A 22912-nucleotide genomic window follows, 5' to 3' on the forward strand; every position below is an offset into this window, starting at 1 on the left:
TTAAACATAACAGATATTTGATACAACCACAAAATTAAAATCTAGTCGTTTTAATCTGGATATACTGCTCAATAATATACATGAAGGATTTTCCATGCTCAATCAACTGTAGATTATTTCTCAGTAAGCCTGCAGTGATGACACTATAATTGTTAATCCTCTCATGCAAAAGTCATCACACGTCAAGGACATGCTGCACATCACAACTGCTGCTGGTACAAGATGTTGCCTATGTGCTTAGAACATTATAAATAATTAATAATAATTTGAGGACAAGTTCAACACTAATTTATTAGGTTACATCTTTGTCACAGACACTGTCATTTTTAAGTCACTGGAAGAGACCAGCAGCACTTTCCCGACAGCATGGATCTTTCAGCACCACAAGAGGTGAATGCAAATACTGCAGTTACCACCAATTCAGTCAACAAGCTTGAGGACCCCAACTTCCGCCAAACACCAAGCTCCTTCATGCTGATTTTGATGAAAATGCTCTGCCCCCTCAGCTGAACGTTATAAGAAGAAAGTAAAGTAACCAAGTTCCTACTGACAGACACAAAGCTAATAAGAAACACCGATCGGCTGGCTGGAAAAGAAACGGGCAGGCAAACAAGGAAACTAGGCACCTACAGCCACTGCCGACATTCCTCCTCCCTTTTAAACCAGGACCTGATTGGATTAACAATAAAACTGCTGGGCTTGGTCTCAGCAGCAATTTACCTTCTCCCCCACCCCTCACCAACACAACCCTTCAAGGTTCAAGCAGGGCAGCTGAACTAAATCCTGGTGGCACCCCACAACTGACTCCTCTCCAGACTGTCAACTAGGACCCCATCTCTCCTCACCTCCCCCCACCCCCACCCCCGGACCTTCTTTCCCCTCCGTACCCCAACACCCAACAGGATCCGCATCTACCAAGCGCTATTTGCAGCGGTTATTGAACCAATCCCCAGAAGGAAGCAGAGTCCACCACCTCAAATGCAACGCCCCCAACACAAATTGCAATTGTGTTTATATAAAAATATATAGCAAAATAAAAGGGTGCTTGGTGATCACAAAAGATATCTTTGACTGACTATTAGGACATCGGAGCACCTCAAGTACTTCCTTATTCAGTGCAGAAATACTCAATAATCCACTGCAGATTAAATTCCCTAATCCCCCATCATTGTACATCATCTGAATACACCATCCTCACTGCTGATGTCAGGCTAATGCCCACTCCCATTACAACACTTCACTTGATTTTTGTGCTTTAAATAAAACTGTGGACATTCAGTGACAATGAGAGCGGGCTCAGTTGGAATGCTCCTGCAGGCAAATAACCTGCTGATAATTACTGTGTCAGCCCACATGGGCAAGGTACCAGAGGGTGAATGCCACCCATGGACCATACCTCAGTCATAAGTCAGCACCTTTAGAAGAGATGGAGAGAAAACTGGAAGAGGAAGCAGGAAGAATTTTTTTAAAATATGCACAATGAATAATAATGGGAAAGTGGGAATGATTACAATGAAAATAATCTCATTGCAGGGAGGTTGTTTCCCAATATTACATACATGCAGATATATAATCTGGAGGCTTGACTTTAGCAGCAATAACTCCTACACATCCAGTTTTCTCTACTCACTCAAAGGCATTTAATAGTTTAACTTCACTAACACGATAGCACCTATGCAATGCCCATTGTAGTTGAATAGTTTGCCAACTCATTGGATAGGCTTACACATGAATAGCATCTTGGTCAAGGTGGCTCCAAAAGAGGGAAAATTGTAGGAAGAGAAAAAAAAAGGACCAGAAATGAAAGAGGACTCAGGAAACCCAGTTATAAAAAGGAAGAAGCATTTAGAAGTTTGAATTTCTGAATCTACATTTTAAAAATCAGAAGCTGTTCCCCCCACCCCTTTCCAGTTATTCATCGAGATATCGTAGTTAGCTGAACTATGTACAACTCATGACATAAGAACGAAGTCCATTGTCAAGAGGACGTGTAAGGTACATATGATAAAACTGAATGCTACTGACCATTTGAAACCTTTAAACATTATAACTAAATAAGGGATTTATGACCTGTCTGAATAAGTCTACCATTTGTAGTTCAGTCTAAGGATTTATTTAAATACACAAAAATGTCTTATTAGTCAGAGGAAAATGCCTGACAATCAGACTCAAAAATAGATGGTGTACTTACAGTGAAATTCACATCCCTTATTGAAAACTGAGAGTCTTCTAGGTTGTAGAAAGTGACAGTGATCATGTACTCTGTGTAGTTCAGATAACCGAGGTGTAGCACAATTATTTCATCACAGAGCAGCTTAAAAAAAATTTAAAATGCACATTAGTCAATTTCTAACATTGAAACTAAAATATTCTTGTAATGCATGTAATTTCACGGCCCATTGTGGCTGACTGATGCTAATAAATTGTATATCTATTAAAAATTTTGTGCATGCACAGACTTCCTGTTGTCATAATTTTTGCCAACACTTGTCAAAATTATACATTGAAGCTTCCTATGTAAACATTTAAAATCCTGTAGCAATTTAGTTGCAGGCTCTGGCCAGTAGGCAGTACTATGGAGTGAGTTTCTGAATTTCCTGTCCCAACTCCATCTTGATTATAAAAACACATTAACTGGCTGCTGGCAATTTACTAGTCTCAAAGAAACATTGATCACGAGTAACTATGAATAGGCCGATACTGAAGACTGTAGGCTGAAGACTGTAGGCCAGATAATGATTGTGATATCGCAATACAAACAAAGAGACCAAGTCCCAATTCTAAACAGCTCTACTAACTCAAACTTATTACTGACATTACATTTTGAGTGTTAGAATGTACAGTGGCTTTGTCATTTCCAAGTATCACAGCAATAAGTATGTTCCAGTATCATTGGCTCTTCTGGTCACATGACAGGATATAATCAAATACCTGCATTATTACTGATAGTCTGCCTCCTTGTCCTTGTGTGGCATAACTTTTAGCCTTCAGAGAACAGGTATGGCAGAAACAGTGGTTTCCAGTTACCATAAATACCCTGCCTACATCAGAACTACCACACTTCACTGTCCTGCTGCAAGATGTTATCTGAGCCTCTCGATTAAGTTTCAACCTCAGAACACACCTCAGCTCAATGACTATTGTCTATATTAGACAGAGGATGGTGAATTTATCTGCAATGTGCCATCTGAAACAGCTTGTTATTCCATGAAGTCCTATGTCACAGATCCGAATCTGCAACAGTGGTAAAGAAAAGCTAATGACAAAACTAAATTAGCACCACTACCTCATACTGATTTTAAAAGCACTGGAAGTGGATGAGCAGCAATAAACCAATCTGGCTTAACTTGACAAGCTTACCGTTTAGTCATGGCTCTGGTGGTTTCCATTACCACCTAAACTCCTGATCAAATTAGGTCTTTGTAGACCATTCATACCCACGTACTACATGTAAGCATCAGTTCCGACTACCCTTTCTCCAGAAGGGCAAAGTGGTACCAAAAGGAGAGCAACAATGAGGATTTCCGGATTCAAATCACTTGGTTCCAAAGATAGACAGTGAGAGCTTTAACTATATACAGTTGAGGAAGTGGATTAAGAGGTGATAAGTGAGAGGATTCAGGTTGTCTTTAAGTTAATGAATGGATTGGATGATGTGGAGACTGATGGAGTCTAGATTTTAAACTCTGGAAACAGTATTAGAGGTCACTCATTCAGCATTAAAAGAGCATCAGAAACTAACCCAGCACAGCTTACTTTGCATTTGTTGTTTCCTTACAAACAGAGCTTGACAGATGTCTGAAATGGGCTTGGCTTCTGAATGAGATGGATGAGATGCTATCAGAGACTAAAGGTCTGACATCTGCAAACAGACAAGGCAGGTATGATGGGCCCCTTGTTCCTCAAACTGTTTACATTGTATAGAATGTCAAATAGAACTGCTGCCATTTGTCTTGGTTTTTGGTACTCTTGTACTCTGCCTCATTCATGTTGAAAGATAAATTCCATTTTCTGGATGTAGACTTTCCCGACTGGCTAGCAAAAATCCATACAGTCCAACAATACAAAAGCCCCATTCCTGGCCTTTAGAGGCGTGGCCAGGGGAAAAAACAGCAATTTGGCAAAGCCAGTTTATATTTGCTGCCGGGAACACCAGAGGTGCTTTTACATTGGCCTTGGAGGAGTGCTTGTTGTGCCCACCGTGCAGGTTGGGGCAACCCCAATGTAAACTTACCAGGTTCACTCAGAGCAGCTGCTGGGAGGACCTGGAAAAGAACAGAAGTGTAAGACCCCACATCAGGAATCATCAGCGCAAACACCCCTCCAAGGCCAATGTAAAGTAGTTGAAGTTTGCAGTACGATGGGGGAACCCACCTGTCGAGGTGGCACTCCATCTAGTGCAATCTTATTTACATTAGTGCTGCAGCTGAAGTTGGGGCTGGCACTAGTGAAGCACTATAACGTGAACACAGAAGATTAAACAACCTGTATGTAATTCTAGTGGAACCTCAAATTATACAAAAAAAATTGGATAATCAAAATTGGCAGATAAATAGCACCCCCAATTTTGGTCTTAGATAGGGTACCTTGGGAATCAAGACAAGTACAATATAAATTACAAAACAGATTATGAAATTTTATTCACCAAGGAAAGATGAAATAAAAACAATGCTTTCCCCAGCATTGTAGCATTTCTAGAGATGGTACATATAATCCTCTGAAGTGGAGGGGTGGTAAGAGTGAAGCTGAAGGTCTTGATCTTGAAGAAATTTTTGATTGATTTCTGACATTAACGCTTTTTTTTCATTTCACTTCATCACATGGAAAACACAAGTGGAGCACTTTGTACTCATTGCTCCCTTGTTCCTCAAAAGACTAAAGATTTTCTATATCTTCCTCCTCTCTTCTCACTACTGGTGTTTTCCTTTTCATTGCCACCATTCACAATGAAAAATGTCACTCCTGCACTGCTCAACCCCCTTCCAGTTGAGCTCCTCACCATTACCCAGAATAAATCCAGCGATGATCTCCTCCTCCTCAAATGATGTGGAGATGCCGGTGATGGACTGGGGTGGACAAATGTAAGGAATCTTACAACACCAGGTTATAGTCCAACTATAACCTGGTGTTGTAAGATTCCTTACATTTGTCCTCCTCAATGGCATGGCACTCTTCTTCATTGTAGTCAAAGCCAAGGAAGTTACAGGCAGTCACCTCCTCCACTGCAGGCCAAAGCTTGCAACAGAATGAAGTAGGATGATCAGCTTCACCTCATCCAAATATGAGTGACCTCATACAAGCCCTCTTTTATTATGATGGCTTTTCCAGAGCTGTAGTGGTCCCCTTTAAGAAGTTTTTCCAGTAACTTGCTCCTGTATTGGTGTTTCAGTTACTGGACGGATGATGGATGTTAGCTGACAAATACATAATGGAGATTGGAGTATCTTCTTCAGTTAAGGTGTTTTTGTCAGGATGTGAAGGTGCATTATCTAAAATTAAAACTGATGTGATACAGGTTCTCAATACTCAGATAGTTATCAACTGCTGGTACAAAATTATGGTGAACTAGGAGTTCAAAACTCTTTCAATCCATTCACACACCTGGTTATAACAGCAGATATTGCATTTCAGCTGCCTTAAAAGAATGCCAGTTTTCTTTTGCCTGTCCTACGCAGGCGTGTCGCAAATTGTGAGTACCACTGCTGCAGCAAAGTAATATATTTACATTCTCTGCCTGTTCCCTGGAGCACAGGCTTCTCTGGCTTTGTTATAAGGGTTGGGACTGAAGATATATCCAGTGTAGACCAATCTGTATTGTAAAATCTGAACTTCAGCACACTGGTGGAATTGATCACAAAAGGCAGACGTAGCTTCAGTTAGCAATTTGTCCACCTTCCCAAATGCTGTGACGCACCTTAAACCTATGCATTACTTCCACAAAATGGCACCTTTCTGCCGAGTTGTTCATAGGAATACTTATCTTTAGCCACGATAAGGAGGCGGCGTCTGAAGATTTCTGCTGGGATCACAGGTACAATGCCTGTTCAAACTCAACAAAGCTAGATTTCCTTACATTTACAAACCAAAGGGCACGCAATACTGTCAGATTCTGGTGAAATGAGTCATGATCCGCCAAGCAGACATACGTGTTTGAACAATCTCATTCCAGTTCCTGTTAGACAAAGGAAACAGTACAAAACCATCCTTAAATTAGCACTAACTGGCAATGTCTCAGAGGCCACAGACTGACGTCTTTTTTTCCATTTCACACACCTAAATGCGGTAGGAAACAGCCATTGTTGGGACAGAGTACATGAACTTCAATCTGCACCTGGCTATGTTATAAGAACATAAGAAATAGGAGCAGGAGTAGGCCAATCGGCCCCTCGAGCCTGCTCCGCCATTCAATAAGATCATGGCTGATCTGATCCTAACCGCAAATCTAAAGAACACAAGAAGTAGGAACAGGACCCGGCCACTCAGCCCCTGGGCCCGCTCCGCCACCCACAGGGCCTTGACCGATCCGAACTCAGCTTCATGTCCAATTTCCTGCCCGCTCCCCGTAACCCCTAATTCCCTTTACTTCTAGGAAACTGTCTATTTCTGTTTTAAATTTATTTAATGATGCAGCTTCCACAGCTTCCTGGGGCAGCAAATTCCACAGACCTACCACCCTCAGTGAAGAAGTTTCTCCTCATCTCAGTTTTGAAAGAGCAGCCCCTTATTCTAAGATTATGCCCCCTAGTTCTAGTTTCACCCATCCTTGGGAACATCCTCACCGCATCCACCCGATCAAGCCCCTTCACAATCTTATATGTTTCAATAAGATCGCCTCTCATTCTTCTGAACTCCAATGAGTAGAGTCCCAATCTACTCAACCTCTCCTCATATGTCCACCCCCTCATCCCCGGGATTAACCGAGTGAACCTTCTTTGTACTGCCTTGAGAGCAAGTATGTCTTTTCTTAAGTATGGACACCAAAACTGTATGCAGTATTCCAGGTGCGGTCTCACCAATACCTTATATAACTGCAGCAATACCTCCCTGTTTTTATATTCTATCCCCCTAGCAATAAAAGCCAACATTCCGTTGGCCTTCTTGATCACCTGTTGCACCTGCATTCTAACTTTTTGATTTTCTTGCACTAGGACCCCCAGATCCCTTTGTACTGCAGTACTTTCCAGTTTCTCACCATTAAGATAATAACTTGCTCTCTGATTTTTCCTGCCAAAGTGCATAACCTCACATTTTCCAATATTGTATTGCATCTGCCAAATCTCCGCCCACTCACCCAGCCTGTCTATATCCCCTTGTAGGTTTTTTATGTCCTCCTCATTCTCTACTTTCGCTCCCATCTTTGTATCATCTGCAAACTTTGATATGTTACACTCGGTCCCCTCCTCCAAATCGTTAATATAGATTGTAAAGAGTTGGGGACCCAGCACCGACCCCTGCGGAACACCACTGGTTACTGGTTGCCAGTCCGAGAATGAACCATTTATCCTAACTCTCTGCTTCCTGTTAGATAACCAATCCTCCACCCATGCCAGAATATTACCCCCAATCCAGTGATTCTTTATCTTGAGCAATAATCTTTTATGTGGCACCTTGTCGAATGCCTTCTGGAAGTCTAAATACACGACGTCCACTGGTTCCCCTTTATCCACCCTGTACGTTATGTCCTCAAAGAACTCAAGCAAATTTGTCAGACATGACTTCCCCTTCGTAAAGCCATGCTGACTTTGTCCTATTAAATTATGTTTATCCAAATGTTCTCTTACTGTCTCCTTAATAATAGACCCCAAAATTTTACCCACCACAGATGTTAGGCTAACTGGTCTATAATTTCCAGCCTTCTGCCTACTACCCTTTTTAAATAACGGTGTTACATTAGCAGTTTTCCAATCTGCCGGGACCTTTGCCGAGTCCAGAGAATTTTGGAAAATTATTACCAAAGCATCCACAATTCCTACTGCCACTTCCCTCAAGACCCTAGGATGTAAGCCATCAGGTCCAGGGGATTTATCTGCCCTGAGTCCCATTATTTTACTGAGTACCAATTCCTTAGTGATTTTAATCGTATTTAGCTCCTCCCCCCCCCCCCCCCAGAGCCCCCTGTTTGTCCAGTGTTGGGATATTCTTAGTGTCCTCTACCGTAAAGACTGAAACAAAATATTTGTTCAGCATTTTTGCCATCTCCATGTTTCCCACCATTAATTTCCCGGTCTCATCCTCTAAAGGACCTACGTTTGCCTTAGCCACCCTTTTTCTTTTTATATAACTGTAGAAACTCTTGCTATCTGTTTTTATATTTTTTGCTAATTTATTTTCATAATCTATCTTCCCTTTCTTAATCAATCCTTTCGTTACTTTTTGCTGTCTTTTGAAGACTTCCCAATCTTCTATCCTCCCACTAAGTTTGGCTACCTTATATGTCCTTATTTTTAGTCGGATACTATCCTTAATTTCTTTACTTTGCCATGGATGGCTGTCATTTCTTTTACACCCTTTTTTCCTCAGTGGAATATTTTTTTTTTGAAAGTTGTAAAATAACTCCTTAAATGAACACCACTGCTCATGTACCGTCTTACCCTTTAATCTATTTTCCCAGTCCACTTTAATCAATTCCGCTCTCATGCCATCATAGTCTCCTTTATTCGAGCTTAGTACGCTTGTTTGAGAACCAACCTTCTCACCCTCTAGTTGGATATGGAATGTAACCATGTTATGGTCACTCATTCCCAGGGGATCCTTAACTAGGACATTGTTAATTAATCCTTGCTCATTATATCTGATATGGAGTGCATTGTGCTGTCACCAGTGCCCAAAATGGAAAGTCTGCCATTCCCCAGCATCAATGTCCTTCACCTTGATGAATGCAAAATTCACAAAACAGTCTTTAAAAATTTTGAAAGCTGGGCTTTACTGCTATGCTTTATCATATCTATAGCTGCATGCAATGTTAAGTAAACCAGCTTTTTTATTAGCACCAAGTGTACTGTGTCAAATGTTTGAAATCTCTAGGCTGTATTTTCATCTCTTATGAGTGTTGCTTGGAGAGGCGCAAACTCTGAACCAAATTTATTTCACTAGAAAATAAACACTAATCGAAAATCAATCTTTTCTACAAGAGCTCGTAAAAACTATACCTTACTAAGCACAAGTTTGAACAGAACACTTTGCAATTTCAGCCTTCTGGTTTATAGAGACAGAACAGACTGCATTTCAATTGAATTAGCTCTAAGGCAAGGAGTGCATTACATAAAAGACTTTCTTCATTGCTCATGAAGAATTGCTTGTCCTGTGCAGATGAACATGGCAATTTTTTGGATGACAAGTGGTGGCTGCAAATCAATCTGACTGCCACTTATTGTTGTAGTAACTGATTCTTTCCACTTGATGTTGCTGTCCAAACAGAATACTAAAACAATGCATTTAGGGAAGGGTTATCCAGGTTTAATTGTTCTCCTGAACTTTACATATTTTAAGCACTTCTTTTTTAAAAATGTACAAAAAGAGGAGAAACTCAGATTTTAAGACAAATTCTAAATTTAAAAGATATTAGTGGGTATTGGCACTCCCAGGCTAGAGACAGCACAGCAAATGCAGAGCAAAGCGCCCTCTACTCTGCCGCAACAATAACAACTAACATTTATATAGCGCCTTTAACGTAGTAAAACATTGTAAGGCGCTTCACAGGAGCGATTATCAAACAAAATTTGACACCGAGCCACAAGGAGATATTAGGACAGGTGACCAAAAGCTTGGTCAAAGAGGCAGGTTTAAAGGAGCGTCTTAAAGAAGAGGAGAGGGGTAGAGAGGTGGAGAGGTTTAGGGAGGGAATTCTAAAGCTTAGGACCTAGGCAGCTGAAGGCACAGCTGCCAATGGTGGAGCGATTAAAATAGGGAATGCACAAGAGGCAAGAAATGGAGAGATCGCGGAGGGTTGTAGGGCTGGAGGAGGTTACAGAAATAGGGAGAAGCGAGGCCATGGAAAGATTTGAAAACAAGGATGAGAATCTTAAAAAATGAGGTGTTCCCAGACCTGGAGCCAATGTAGGTCAGCGAGCACGGCGGGTGATGGGTGAACAGGATTTGGTGCAAGTTAGGATACTGACAGCAGAGTTTTGGATCAGCTCAAGTTTATGGAAGGTGGGAGATGGGAGACCGGCCAGGAGAGCATTAGAATAGTCAAGTCTAGAGGTAACAAAGGCATGAATGAGGGTTTCAGCAGCAGATGAGCTACGGCAGGGGTGGAGACACGCAATGTTGCGAAGGTGGAAGTAGGCAGTCTTGGTGAGCAGCCAACATGTCGTCGGAAGTTCATCACATGGTCAAATCGGATGCCAAGGTTGCGAACAATCTGGTTCAGCCTCAGGCAGTGGCCAGGAAGAAGGATGGAGTCGGTGGCTAGGGAACAGAATTTGTGGCAAAGACCAAAAACAATGGCTTCAGTCTTCCCAATATTTAGTTGGAGGAAATTTTTGTTCATGGAAGTAATGGTGAGGTAGAGCTGGGTGTCATCAGCGTACATGTGGAATCTGACGTTGTGTTTTCGGATGATGTCACCAAGGGGCCACATGTAGATGAGAAATAGGAAGAGCCAAGGATTGATGCTAGGGGTACACCAGAGGTAATGCTGCAGGAGCAGGAAGAGAAGCTATTGCAGTTGATTCTCTGGCTACGACTGGATAGATAAGAATGGAAGCAGGCGAGCACTGTCCCACCTAGCTGGACGATGGCGTGTCAACCATGCCAAGGCTGCAGACAGGTAGAGAAGTATGAGGAGGGATAGCTTACCATAGTCACAGTCACATAGGATGTCATTTGTGACTTTGATAAGGATCATTTCAGTCCCATGACAGGGGCGGAAACCTGATTGGAGGGATGCAAACATAAAGTTGCGAGAAAGATGGGCACAGATTTGTGAGGCGACAACACATTCAAGAACTTTGAAGAGGAAAGGGAGGTTAGAGATGGGGTGGTAGTTTGCAAGGACAGAGGGGTCAAGGGTGGGATTTTTGAGGATTGGGGGTGATGATGGCAAATTTGAAGGGGAGGGGGATAGTACCTGAGGAGAGGGAACCATTAACAATATCAGCTAACACAGAGGCCAGAAAGGGAAGGTGGGTGGTCAGCAGTTTGGTGGGAATTATTTAAATGGTGATAGATAGGACATGGGAACAACACCACCTGCACGTTCCCCTCCAAGTCACACACCATCCTGACTTGGAAATATATCGCCGTTCCTTCATCATCGCTGGGTCAAAATCCTGGAACTCCCTACCTAACAGCACTGTGGGAGAACCTTCACCACATGGACTGCAGTGGTTCAAGAAGGCAGCTCACCTCCACCTTCTCAAGGGCAATTAGGGATGGGCAATAAATGCTGGCCTTGCCAGCGACGCCAACATCCCATGAACGAATAAAAAAAAAATTGGGAAATGTTGATGTACAAAGGGACCTGGGTGTCCTTGTACACCAGTCACTGAAAGCAAACATGCAGGTGCAGTAAGCAGTTAGGAAGGCAAATGGTATGTTGGCCTTCATTGCAAGAGGATTTGAGTACAGGAGCAAGGATGTCTTACTGCAGTTATACAGGGCCTTGGTGAGACCACATCTGGAGTATTGTGTGCAGTTTAGGTCTCCTTACCTAAGAAAGGATATACTTGCCATAGAGAGAATGCAGCGAAGGTTCACCAGACTGATTCCTGGGATGGCAGGAACGTCGTACGAGGAGAGATTGGGTCGACTGAGCCTGTATTCACTCGAGTTTAGAAGAATGACAGGAGATCTAATTGAAACGTATAAAATTCTGATAGGGCTAGACAGACTGGATGCAGGGAGGATGTTTCCTCTGGCTGGGGGTCCAGAACGAGGGGTCACAGACACAGGATTCGGAGTAGGACATTTAAGACTGAGATGAGGAGAAATTTCTTCACTCAGAAGGTGGTGAACCTGTGGAATTCTCTACCACCGAAGGCTGTGGAGGCCAAGTCACTGAATATATTTAAGAAGGAGCTAGATAGATTTCTAGACACAAAAGGCATCAAGGGGTATGGGGCGAGAGCGGAAATATGGTATTGAGATAGAGAATCAGCCATGATCATGTTGAATGGCGGGGCGGGCTCGAAGGGCCAAATGGCCAACTCCTGCTCCTATTTTCTATGTTTCTATGGTGGCAGGAGATGGGTCTCAGGGCCAAGATGAGTTCGGAGAGGGCATGAGGGAACATAGGAGAGAAACTTGAGAAAGATGCAAGTTTAAGGCTAGGGCAGGAGGGGAACCATAGGGGTAGTTTGGCTTGGTGGGCTAGGGGAAGGGAGGGAAGCAGCAGAGGAGCTGAACGGATAGTCTCAATCTTAGTGACAACTAAGTCCATGAGCTCCTCGCACTCGTTGTTGGAGGTGAGAGTGGAGAAGGTAGGGAAGAGGGGTTTAAGATGATGGTTTGTAGTGGAGGAGAGAGGCCGGGGGTTACCTTTGCATTCCAGGATGATCCTGGAATAGTGACCAGTTTTGGCAGAGAACAGGACCAGATAGGGCTTTGTGCGATCCAGCCAGATCTGACGATGCATGTCTAAACCAGTTGTCCACCATAAACGTTCAAGTCTGCGTACCTTGGACTTAAGGGAGCAAAGATGGGGGCCATACCAGGGAGAATGACCAGGGTGAGAAAGAGTAATGGTTTTAATGGAGCCAAGGGCATCAAAGATGGAGGTGAGGGTGTGATTGAGCAGATCGGTAACTGCAGAAATATCGTGGTGAATGGAGGGCCAAAGGATAGACAGTTGGGAATTTGAAAGTGCTGTTGTGAGTGACTTGGAGGAAGAGTTTTTTCCAGGGGTGAACACAGGAGGAAGTGGGATCGGGAGGGGGAAGGGGATACAAGGAAATGATCAGAGATGGCCTCATCAGTGATTGACATGATAGGAGTAGAGAGGCCACGAGAGATGGCAAGGTCAAGGGGTTGGCCGCGAATATGTGTAGGGGAGTTTATATGGTGGGAGAGATTAAAGGAGGATAGGAGGGCAGTGAACTCAAAGGAGAGAGCATGATGAGTTGAAATGGACGCTGAAATCACCGAGGATGGGAAGTCACTTGGTGCAGAGGCTGAGGGAGGAAAGCAGTGAAGATATCTCAGTGAGAAACTTGGCATGGTACTTGGGTGGGTGATAGAGAATGAGGATTTTAAAGGAGAGGTGAGAGGGGTGGAACAAGGTGAGATGTTCAAAAGGAGAAGGTGCCAGAAGAGTAGGAGGACAGACCAAGGTGATAAGGGCCACACCGTCACTGCAGTGGTCTGGGCGGGGCAAGTGGTAGAAGATATACCCAGGCGAGGAGGCTTCATTAAGGGTAAAAGGTATCATCACCCGTCAGCCAGGTTTCTGTCAAGGCCATGATGTCGATGCAACCATCCACAATGGATAGCAAGGGCCTTGTCCACAAGTGAACGGTCATTCTGGAGCTAGATGCTGAGAGCAGCGGTGACAGCTGATCCGCCGGCAGAGTCTACAGGGTCAGCGCTGGGAGAGGTGAGTGGAAAGGTCAGGAGATTGGCAAGATTAGCCCCCAGCGGCTGCGCTGGGCGGGAAGGTCAGTGAGAGCGCAATGTGGGGCAGTTGAGGTTGCTGCTCATAAAAAGACAGCGACGAGTGCCTTGATGGGCCCTTCAGAGGATGCAAAGAGAGGCAGAGGGAAGCTGCAGGCTTATCTAAGAGGGAATCAAGCCTGGGGCAGCAGCAGGAGAGTTGGAAAGTCAAGGAATGCTGAAGGGTTGGGGTAGGGATTTGAGAGGGCAGAGTACTCGAGAGGGAAAAATGAAAGGAAGCAAGACAACAGGAGTGAGGGGCCTAGGAGGGGTAAACCGAAAAGAAGAGAAAAAGGGAAACAGAAGCCCATGGGTCTGGAGCGGCAGCCAAAACACACACGCAAATGGACACGGAAACTCAAGGTACATAGGCATGGTTACATAGCAAGATTAGGTCCTGGTAATAAACAGGGAAGAGAGAGGAGACAATAGGAGAGAGTTCAAAGTTAAAGTCAGAGGTCACTTGGTGGGATAAGGTTGACGTTGATAGTGTGGATATTTAAGTTCAAAGACAGGTGTGAAGGGGTAGTGAATCCAGAAACTATTTGAAGAGTAGAGTATCAGTGGACGTACTGCTGGAGGTAATTCCGTGGGAACGAAGAGCCAGGAGGCACGCAAAAATCGACCGCGGGGCAGAGAAACAGTGGCAAAATGTGCCTCAGGCCCAACTTCAGAAAAGCACCCCTTACTGCAGCAGTCTGGGACACAAACCATCCTGTGGCCTCTCAGAGATATTACCAACTAGTGCCAAATTAGGGACCCATTTGTTTCCATGTTGGATAGAGGGTTCCAACACAACAGTCCTGACTGGATTCTCTTTTCTAGAGCCCCAGCCTCTTCAATCTTTCCTAATAGGTATAACTTCTCAGTATCATCCTTGTAAATCTTTTTTGCACCTTTTGCCTCTATATCCTTTTTATAATATGGAGACCAGAACTGTGCACAGTACTCCAAGTGTGGTCTAACCAAGGTTATGTTTAAGTTTAACATAACTTCTCTGCTTTTCAATTCTAGTCCTCTAGAAATGAACCCCAGTGCTTTGGTTGCCTTTTTCTCATGGCTTTATTAACCTATATCACTACTTTTAGTGATTTTTGCATTGTTACATTATACCAGGGTTGAAACTGGATTCAGTTTTAATTTGGGGATTAAGAGTACCATACCTTGGGGCTTTATTATTCTTTATTCATTCCCGGGATGAGAGCATCACTGGCAAGGCCAGCATTTATTGCCCATCCCTACAACAACAACTACTTCCATTTATATAGCGCCTTTAATGTAGTAAAACGTCCCAAGATGCTTCACAGAAGCATTATCAAACAAAATTTGACACCGAGCCACATGAGGAGATATTAGGACAGGTGACCAAAAGCTTGGTCAAAGAAGTAGGTTTTAAGGAGTGGTCTTAAAGGAGGAGAGAGGCGTAGAGAGGCAGAGGGATTTAGGGAGGGAATTCCAGAACTTAGGGATTAGGCAACTGAAGCACAGCCACCAACAGTAGAGTGATTAAAATCGGGGATATGCAAGAGGCAAGAATTGGAGGAGTGCAGAGATGGTGGAGGATTGTCGAGCTGGAGGATGTTACAGAGATAGGGAGGGGATAGGCCATGGAGGGATCAGTAGTGGGGAAAATGCTAGAGTCTATTATAAAAGATAACAGAACACTTGGAAGGCATTAACAGGATTGGACAAAGTCAGCATGGGTTTATGAAAGGGAAATCATGCTTAACAAATCTACTGGAGTTTTTAAGAGGATGTAACTAGTAAGATAGGGGAGAATCAGTGGATGTGGTGTACCTGGATTTTCAGAAGGCTTTTGATAAGGTCCCACACAAGAGGTTAGTGTGCAAAATTAAAGCACATGGGATTGGGGGGAATATACTGGCATGGATTGAGAATTGGTTGACAGACAGGAAACAGAATAGGAATAAATGGGTCTTTTTCCAGGTGGCAGGCAGTGACTAGTGGGGTACTGCATGGATCAGTGCTTGGGCTCCAGCTATTCACAATATATATCAATGATTTGGATGAGGGAACTAAATGTAACATTTCCAAGTTTGCAGACGACACAAAGCTGGGGTGGAAGTGTGCTGTGAGGAGGATGCAACGAGGCTCCAATGTGATTTAGACAAGTTGGGTGAGTGGGCAAGAACATAGCAGATGCTGTATAACGTGGATAAATGTGAGGTGATCCCACTTTGGTTGTAAAAACAGAAAGGCAGATTATCTGAATGCTGATAGATTGGGAAAAGGGGAGGTGCAACGAGACCTGGGTGTCCTTGTACACCAGTCGCTGAAAGCGAGCACTCAGATGCAGCAAGCAGTTAGGAAGGTGAATGGTATGTTGGCCTTCATTGCAAGAGGATTTGAGTACAGGAGCAGGGATGTCTTACTGCAGGCCTTGGTGAGACCACATCTGGAGTATTGTGTGCAGTTTTGGTCTCATCATCTGAGGAAGGATGTCCTTGCCATGGAGGGAATGCAACAAAGGTTTACCAGACTGATTCCTGGGATGGCAGGACTGACATATGAGGAGAGATTGGGTCGACTAGGCCTATATTCACTAGAGTTTAGAAGAATGAGAGGTCATCTCATCGAAACATATAAAATTCTAACAGGACTAGACAGACTAGATGCAGGGAGGATGTTCCTGATGGCTGGGGAGTCCAAAACCAGGGGTCACGGTCTCAGGATACAGGGTATGCCATTTAGAACAGAGATAAGGAGAAATTTCTTCACTCAGAGTGGTGAACCTATGGAATTCTCTACCACAGAAGGCAGTGGAGGCCAAGTCATTAGATGTATTCAAGGAGGAGATAGATATATTTCTTAATGCTAAAGGGATCAAGGGATATGGGGAAAAAGTGGGAACAGGGTACTGAGTTAGACAATCAGCCATGATTATTTTGAATGGCGGAGCAGGCCCGAAGGTCCGAATGGCCTACTCTTGCTCCTATTTTCTATCTTTCTATGATTTGAAAACAAGGATGAGAATTTTAAAAATCGAGGCACTGCTGGACCAAAAGCCAATGTAGATAAGCGAGCACAGGGGCAATGGGTGAATGGGACTTGTTGTGAGTTAGGATACGGGCAGCAGAGTTTTAGATGAGCTTAAGTTTGTGGAGGGTGGAAGAACATAAGAACATAAGAAATAGGAGCAGGAGTAGGCCAATCTCAGACCTCATTACAGCCTTGGTCCAAACATGGACAAAAGAGCTGAATTCCAGAGGTGAGGTGAGAGTGACTGCCCTTGACATCAAGGCAGCATTTGACCGAGTGTGGCATCAAGGAGCCCTAGTAAAATTGAAGTCAATGGGAATCAGTGGGAAAACTCTCCAGTGGCTGGAGTCATACCTAGCACAAAGGAAGAAGGTAGTGGTTGTTGGAGGCCAATCATCTCAGCCCCAGGGCATTGCTGCAGGAGTTCCTCAGGGCAGTGTCCTAGGCCCAACCATCTTCAGCTGCTTCATCAATGACCTTCCCTCCATCATAAGGTCAGAAATGGGGATGTTCGCTGATGACTGCACGGTGTTCAGTTCCATTCGCAACCCCTCAGATAATGAAGCAGTCCGAGCCCGCATGCAGCAAGACCTGGACAACATCCAGGCTTGGGCTGATAAGTGGCAAGTAACATTCGCGCCAGATAAGTGCCAGGCAATGACCATCTCCAACAAGAGAGAGTCTAACCACCTCCCCTTGACATTCAACGGCATTACCATCGCCGAATCCCCCACCATCAACATCCTGGGGGTCACCATTGACCAGAAACTTAACTGGACCAGCCATATAAATACTGCGGCTACGAGAGCAGGTCAGAGGCTGGGTATTCTGCGGCGAGTGACTCACCTCCTGACTCCCCAAAGCCTTTCCACCATCTACAAGGCACAAGTCAGGAGTGTGATGGAATACTCTCCACTTGCCTGGATGAGTGCAGCTCCAACAACACTCAAGAAGCTCGACACCATCCAAGATAAAGCAGCCCGCTTGATTGGCACTCCCTTCACCACCGGCGCACTGTGGCTGCAGTGTGCACCATCCACAGGATGCACTGCAGCTACTGGCCAAGGCTTCTTCCACAGCACCTCCCAAACCCACGACCTCTACCACCTAGAAGGACAAGGGCAGCAGGCGCATGGGAACACCACCACCTGCACGTTCCCCTCCAAGTCACACACCATCCCGACTTGGAAATATATCGCCGTTCCTTCATTGTCGCTGGGTCAAAATCCTGGAACTCCCTTCCTAACAGCACTGTGGGAGAACCATCACCACACGGACTGCAGCGGTTCAAGGCGGCGGCTCACCACCACCTTCTCAAGGGCAATTAGGGATGGGCAATAAATGCCGGCCTTGCCAGCGACGCCCACATCCCGTGAACGAATAAAAAAAAAAAATTTTTTTTTAAATCGGCCCCTCGAGCCTGCTCCGCCATTCAATAAGATCATGGCTGATCTGATCCTAACCTCAAATTTAAATTCACATCCAATTTCCTGCCCGCTCCCTGTCACCCCTAATTCCCTTTACTTCTAGGAAACTGTCTATTTCTGTTTTAAATTTATTTAATGATGTAGCTTCCACAACTTCCTGGGGCAGCAAATTCCACAGACCGACTACCCTCTGAGTGAAGAAATTTCTCATCTCAGTTTTGAAAGAGCAGCCCCTTATTCTAAGATTATGCCCCCTAGTTCTAGTTTCACCCATCCTTGGGAACATCCTCACCGCATCCACCCGATCAAGCCCCTTCACAATCTTCTATGTTTCAATAAGATCGCCTCTCGTTCTTCTGAACTCCAATGAGTAGAGTCCCAATCTACTCAACCTCTCCTCGTATGTCCACCCCCTCATCCCCGGGATTAACCGAGTGAACCTTAAGGTGGGAGGCCGGCCAGGAGAGCATTGGAATAGTCAGGTCTAGAGGTAACAAAGACATGTTTTAGGGTTTCAGCAGCAGATGAGCTGAGGCGGAGGGGATTGGGCCTTCCTCCTGACCCGCTAATAGCTGTTTGACACAGCTGAGTGACTTGCTGGGCCACTTCAGAAGGCAGTTAAGAATCAACCACGCTGGTGTGAGACTGGAATCACATAGGCCAGACCGGATGAGGACAGTAAGTTTCCTTCCTTAAAAAGGACATTAGTGAACCAGTTGAGTTTTTACAACAATCAGAGAGTTTCATGGTTACTTTTACTGATACCAGCTTTTTATTTCCAGATTTTTAAAACTGAATTCAAATTTTCAACTGTCATGGTGGGATTTGAACTTGTTCTCTGGATTATTAGTCAAATAACATAACCACTATGTTATTGTTATCCCCAGCACTTGAAATTTGATTTACAAGCATTTTCCTCTTGTCCTCCTAGACCCATCTGAGGACAATTATGCACTTACATTGGAGAATTGTGTGCTATTGGCCCTTGATCTTGTGTGGTATTTGCACGAGTGGACTGGAAGTAGTAGTTTTGTGTGTGTCAGGACTATTTTCCAAGGTTGGTGTGTCACAGGCTGTTATCATCGTTTTTGTTTCAAGCATTGTGATCAGTGGAAAAAAAAAGAGGCCCAGTCACAAGGCACTCAGCAGTTCTTTAAAAAAAAATCAATTTATTTTTAAACTTAGAATTTAGTTAGAGAGTTCCAGAGAGTAGGGCTGTGACAGCTGAAGACTCTGCCATGGATCGTTAGAACGGGAGGGGATGAGGGATTGTACTGTAGTCGGAAGAGCAGAGGGTGCGAATGGGATCACGGGGCAGGAGGAGGTTGCAGACATGGAATGGAGCAAAGCAATGGAGGGATTTGCAGACAAGATTAAAGATTTTGCAGTCAATACACAGGGAGGGGAAGTTAAGTCACTGGAGGTTGGTGAAGGTAAAGGTAGTAGGCGAGGAAAGAGTACGGAATTAGATGCAGGTGCCAGAGTTTAGGGTGAGTTGGAGTTTATATAGGCAAGAGTTAGGGAGGCTGGCGAGGAGAGCATAGGAGAAGTTCAATCTGTGTGACAAGGGCGTGGATGAAGGTTTCAATAGGTGAAGTAAGGGCAGAGGCATGCAATAGGTGAAGTAAGGGCAGAGGCATGCAATGCTTCGGAGGTGGTAATTGGTAGTTTTGGTGATACATAGGATATGGAGTTTGAAGCTCAGCTCAGCATCAAACAGAGCATTTAGTTTGAGCACGTTTAGATTCAGCCTGAGCAGGGCATTAAGGGGACAGAGTTGCTGATAGAAATAGAAATGGACAGCTTTGGTCTTGTCATTATTAAGTTGGAGAAAGTTCTGGCTCATCATGATTTTAAGTAAAACAAGTAGTTACAGCAATGGAGTTGAGGCTGTTGTGGAGAGGTAAAGCTGGGTGTTGTCATCATTCACATAAAAAGCTGACTCCACACTTACAGATAATATAGTGGAGTGGTCGCTTGTAGACGGAATAGGAGAGAGTCAAGCATGGAAGCTATGACACATCAAAGGTGACCACTGCAGGAGGTTATTCATTGAATAACCTTTAGGGAAACGGAAAGCATTTATGTCAATACATTTCTTACATTAAACCTTTAACACATCCCCTCAAGCTGCTCCCACCACTAGTATTATAAAACTCAAAATGTCCTTCCCAGATGCAACCTACGTTTGTGAGGACAAACTCTGCTATTTTGTACGGCTGAATGTTTTTCACCATTTCAATGAAATCCTAGTGACAACACTGTGTATGATCATTTTTTGGGGGGGGGAGGGGTGGGGGAGGAATATTTGTGGTTACCAAGGTAAGGGAAGATTTTTTTCACTTTGAACACACAGTGCCAGCATCAGGCACCTCAAGCATTGTAAGGCACCACTGAATGTAAAATAAAGCTCCCTCTGCTCTATCCTGTCCCAACAATGCGCCTTAACCCAACCGTGAAAGAATACTCCCTAATGAACCAATGTGAATGTTTTTTGTTTATAAACTGGGTTGAAGCTGCCCAAATCCTTCGAGATCCTTCCAGAGAGAGACCTTCAGCCCCAGGCTGGATTCAAACCCCACCCCAAGATGAAAGGGCACTGTATTAATTCACTGAGCCATTCAGTCCCCACAACTCTCATTTTTGGAAATATGAAAAGGGGTATAAAACTACCCCTTAGCAGGATTTAAATGAAGTACAATACGCCACAGTTACAAAAACTTACATTTGCACAATGAAGTGACCTGGTGTGGTTGTGAGCATGAACCCTGATGTTTGGCACACTGGTGTCTTGCATGACTCCACTTATTGCAACAGTCATTGGGAACATTTTCTTGAATTCTACCCCTGAAGAAAATCAAAAATGTGATTTAATAGACACTCTTATACATTATCCCAAAGAAGATACCCTGTGGTTTAAAATTAAATGAAGGTGACACACTATCAATCATGAGTCTGCCAAGTCCCTCACATGTATTGCTCACTAAGTACCACTGTGATTGATGAATTATCTAGATACATCATCATTTACATGCATAATTTGTAATAGGCATCACTATCAAATCCACATGAGTCCATGCATGGGTTCAAAATGGTCCTTACAACAGTGTCATCCTGGGTGGGATTTTTCAGGCATGTTTTAGAAATTCCAGTATTTGAATTGACCAGTTTTAGCTCTCATGAGCAAATCCCTACATATTTCAAACACTTTTTCCCTACTGTTTATGTTGTCATTTTCTCTTATCCTCCATCTGACTAATAAAGCCTGTTTTACACATCTTATTGACCCATTCGCCTCTGGCTCCATGGATCCAGGGCCCCTTCTGAAGGTGATACTGCATTTTTAAAAAAAACTGGCTCCCATTTGGCTAAAAACCAATTGCCCAAGAAGTCTAAATAATGTCCAACGGTTACACAACCACTGTAAAAGCACCAAAATAGGAACAGTGGTCGCTGGAGGAGCGACCTCGGCTGCACCGCCAGCAGCCAGACTGCACCAGATGTCACGTACAAGTGCAAACTTAATAAAACTTTTTGTTTTACATTTCCCCACCCCTTTCTTGTCACTTTTCTCCATACCCCTGCTCCAACATTATTAAAGCTGTTACTCTTTTCTAGGTATGGTTTCATGAAGCCTGGTTATCTTCCATTAATTCACCCAAGTGACCTTGGCTGAGCCCATTTCCGCCCCCTCCTCACCTGAAGCCTGCACATTTCCAAAAGGGATCAATGGAAAGCGGTCAGGAAAGGGAACTTTAACCCATATTCCCCTCCCTAATGTTTAGGCCAATCATTGCATCTTGACCATCAAGCTGAGAACAGCTAGCTCAGCACAGACAAGAGATACAACCTGGTGTTAAGTCAATTTGTTTCAGTGACAAAGGGAAAGCTACGCCCAGAGATAGATTTGGCATACTCATTATGAGCAAGTTCCGTTTAGTTACATTTGAACCCCCAGCTTAAAGTATTCTTTTCAAAAGCTGAACGATCAAGCATCAAAACAGACTACAGCGTTTTATAGAACCGTAGTAGTTTATAGTTCAGAAGGAGCCCATTTTGTCCATGCCCACTCCAACAGCAATCCAAAACTAATCCCACTGCCCAGTGTTCTTTCCATACCGCTGTATGTCCTCTACTTCAAATATTTATCTAATTTTCTCTTAAAAGATGCAATGGTCTCTGCCTCAACCATTCCCTGTGGCAAAGCATTCGATGCTCCAACACCCCTCGGCATAAAGTTTCGCCAAACCTTTCTCCTCACTCTCTTATGGTCATTTTAAATTGGTGACCTCTTGTCACTGACTCCCCAACCAAAGGACATCGTTTTTCCCTTTTCATTCCTAATTTTAGAAACCACTATTAAATCTCCTCTTGGCCTTTTCTGCTCCAGTGGAAATAGTTCCAGTATCCCAAGTCTCCCTTCACTAGTATAGTTTTCCAATTCTGGCATCATCCTGGTGAATCTACACTGTACGCTCTATGATTTTAGTGTCCTTTCTATAATGGGGTGCCCAAAACTGCAAATTTAATTTAACTGCAGCCTAAACAATAGTTTGTACAAACTAATAATTAATTATTTACTCTTACATCCTATGGCCCTATTTATAAACCCCCAAGATTCTATGGTTACTTTTTTTTAAAAAAAAGACTTTATCCACCTGCACTTCCATTTCAGGAAATTATGTATTTGCACCCCTAGGTCTCTCTGATCTTCCACAACCTTCAGTGCTTGTTTTACATTACATGTATACTCCATTCCTCATTTTTTCTGCCCAAAATGTATTACATCACGCTTATACACATTAAAATGCATCTACCACCTGTCTGGTAACCTGTTGATCTTCCTGAAGTCTTTTACAGTCCTCCTTGCTGATTACTAAGCACCATACTTGTGT

General features: G+C 43.8%; 1 protein-coding gene across 1 annotated transcript in view; it reads right to left on the reverse strand.

Moving 5' to 3' along the window:
• The window catches only part of tmem181 (transmembrane protein 181), a 97785-nt gene that overhangs the window by 32741 nt on the left and 42132 nt on the right, over positions 1–22912 (reverse strand). Inside the window, exons 5-6 of the mRNA XM_067989151.1 lie at positions 20743–20864; positions 2192–2314 (exon numbers count right to left, since the gene is read on the reverse strand). Coding sequence (XP_067845252.1) covers positions 2192–2314; positions 20743–20864 — 245 coding nt within the window. The remainder of the gene's footprint in view (positions 1–2191; positions 2315–20742; positions 20865–22912) is intronic.

Source organism: Heptranchias perlo, chromosome 8 (genome assembly GCF_035084215.1).
Source record: "Heptranchias perlo isolate sHepPer1 chromosome 8, sHepPer1.hap1, whole genome shotgun sequence".
In the NCBI taxonomy this organism is placed as follows: domain Eukaryota; kingdom Metazoa; phylum Chordata; class Chondrichthyes; order Hexanchiformes; family Hexanchidae; genus Heptranchias; species Heptranchias perlo.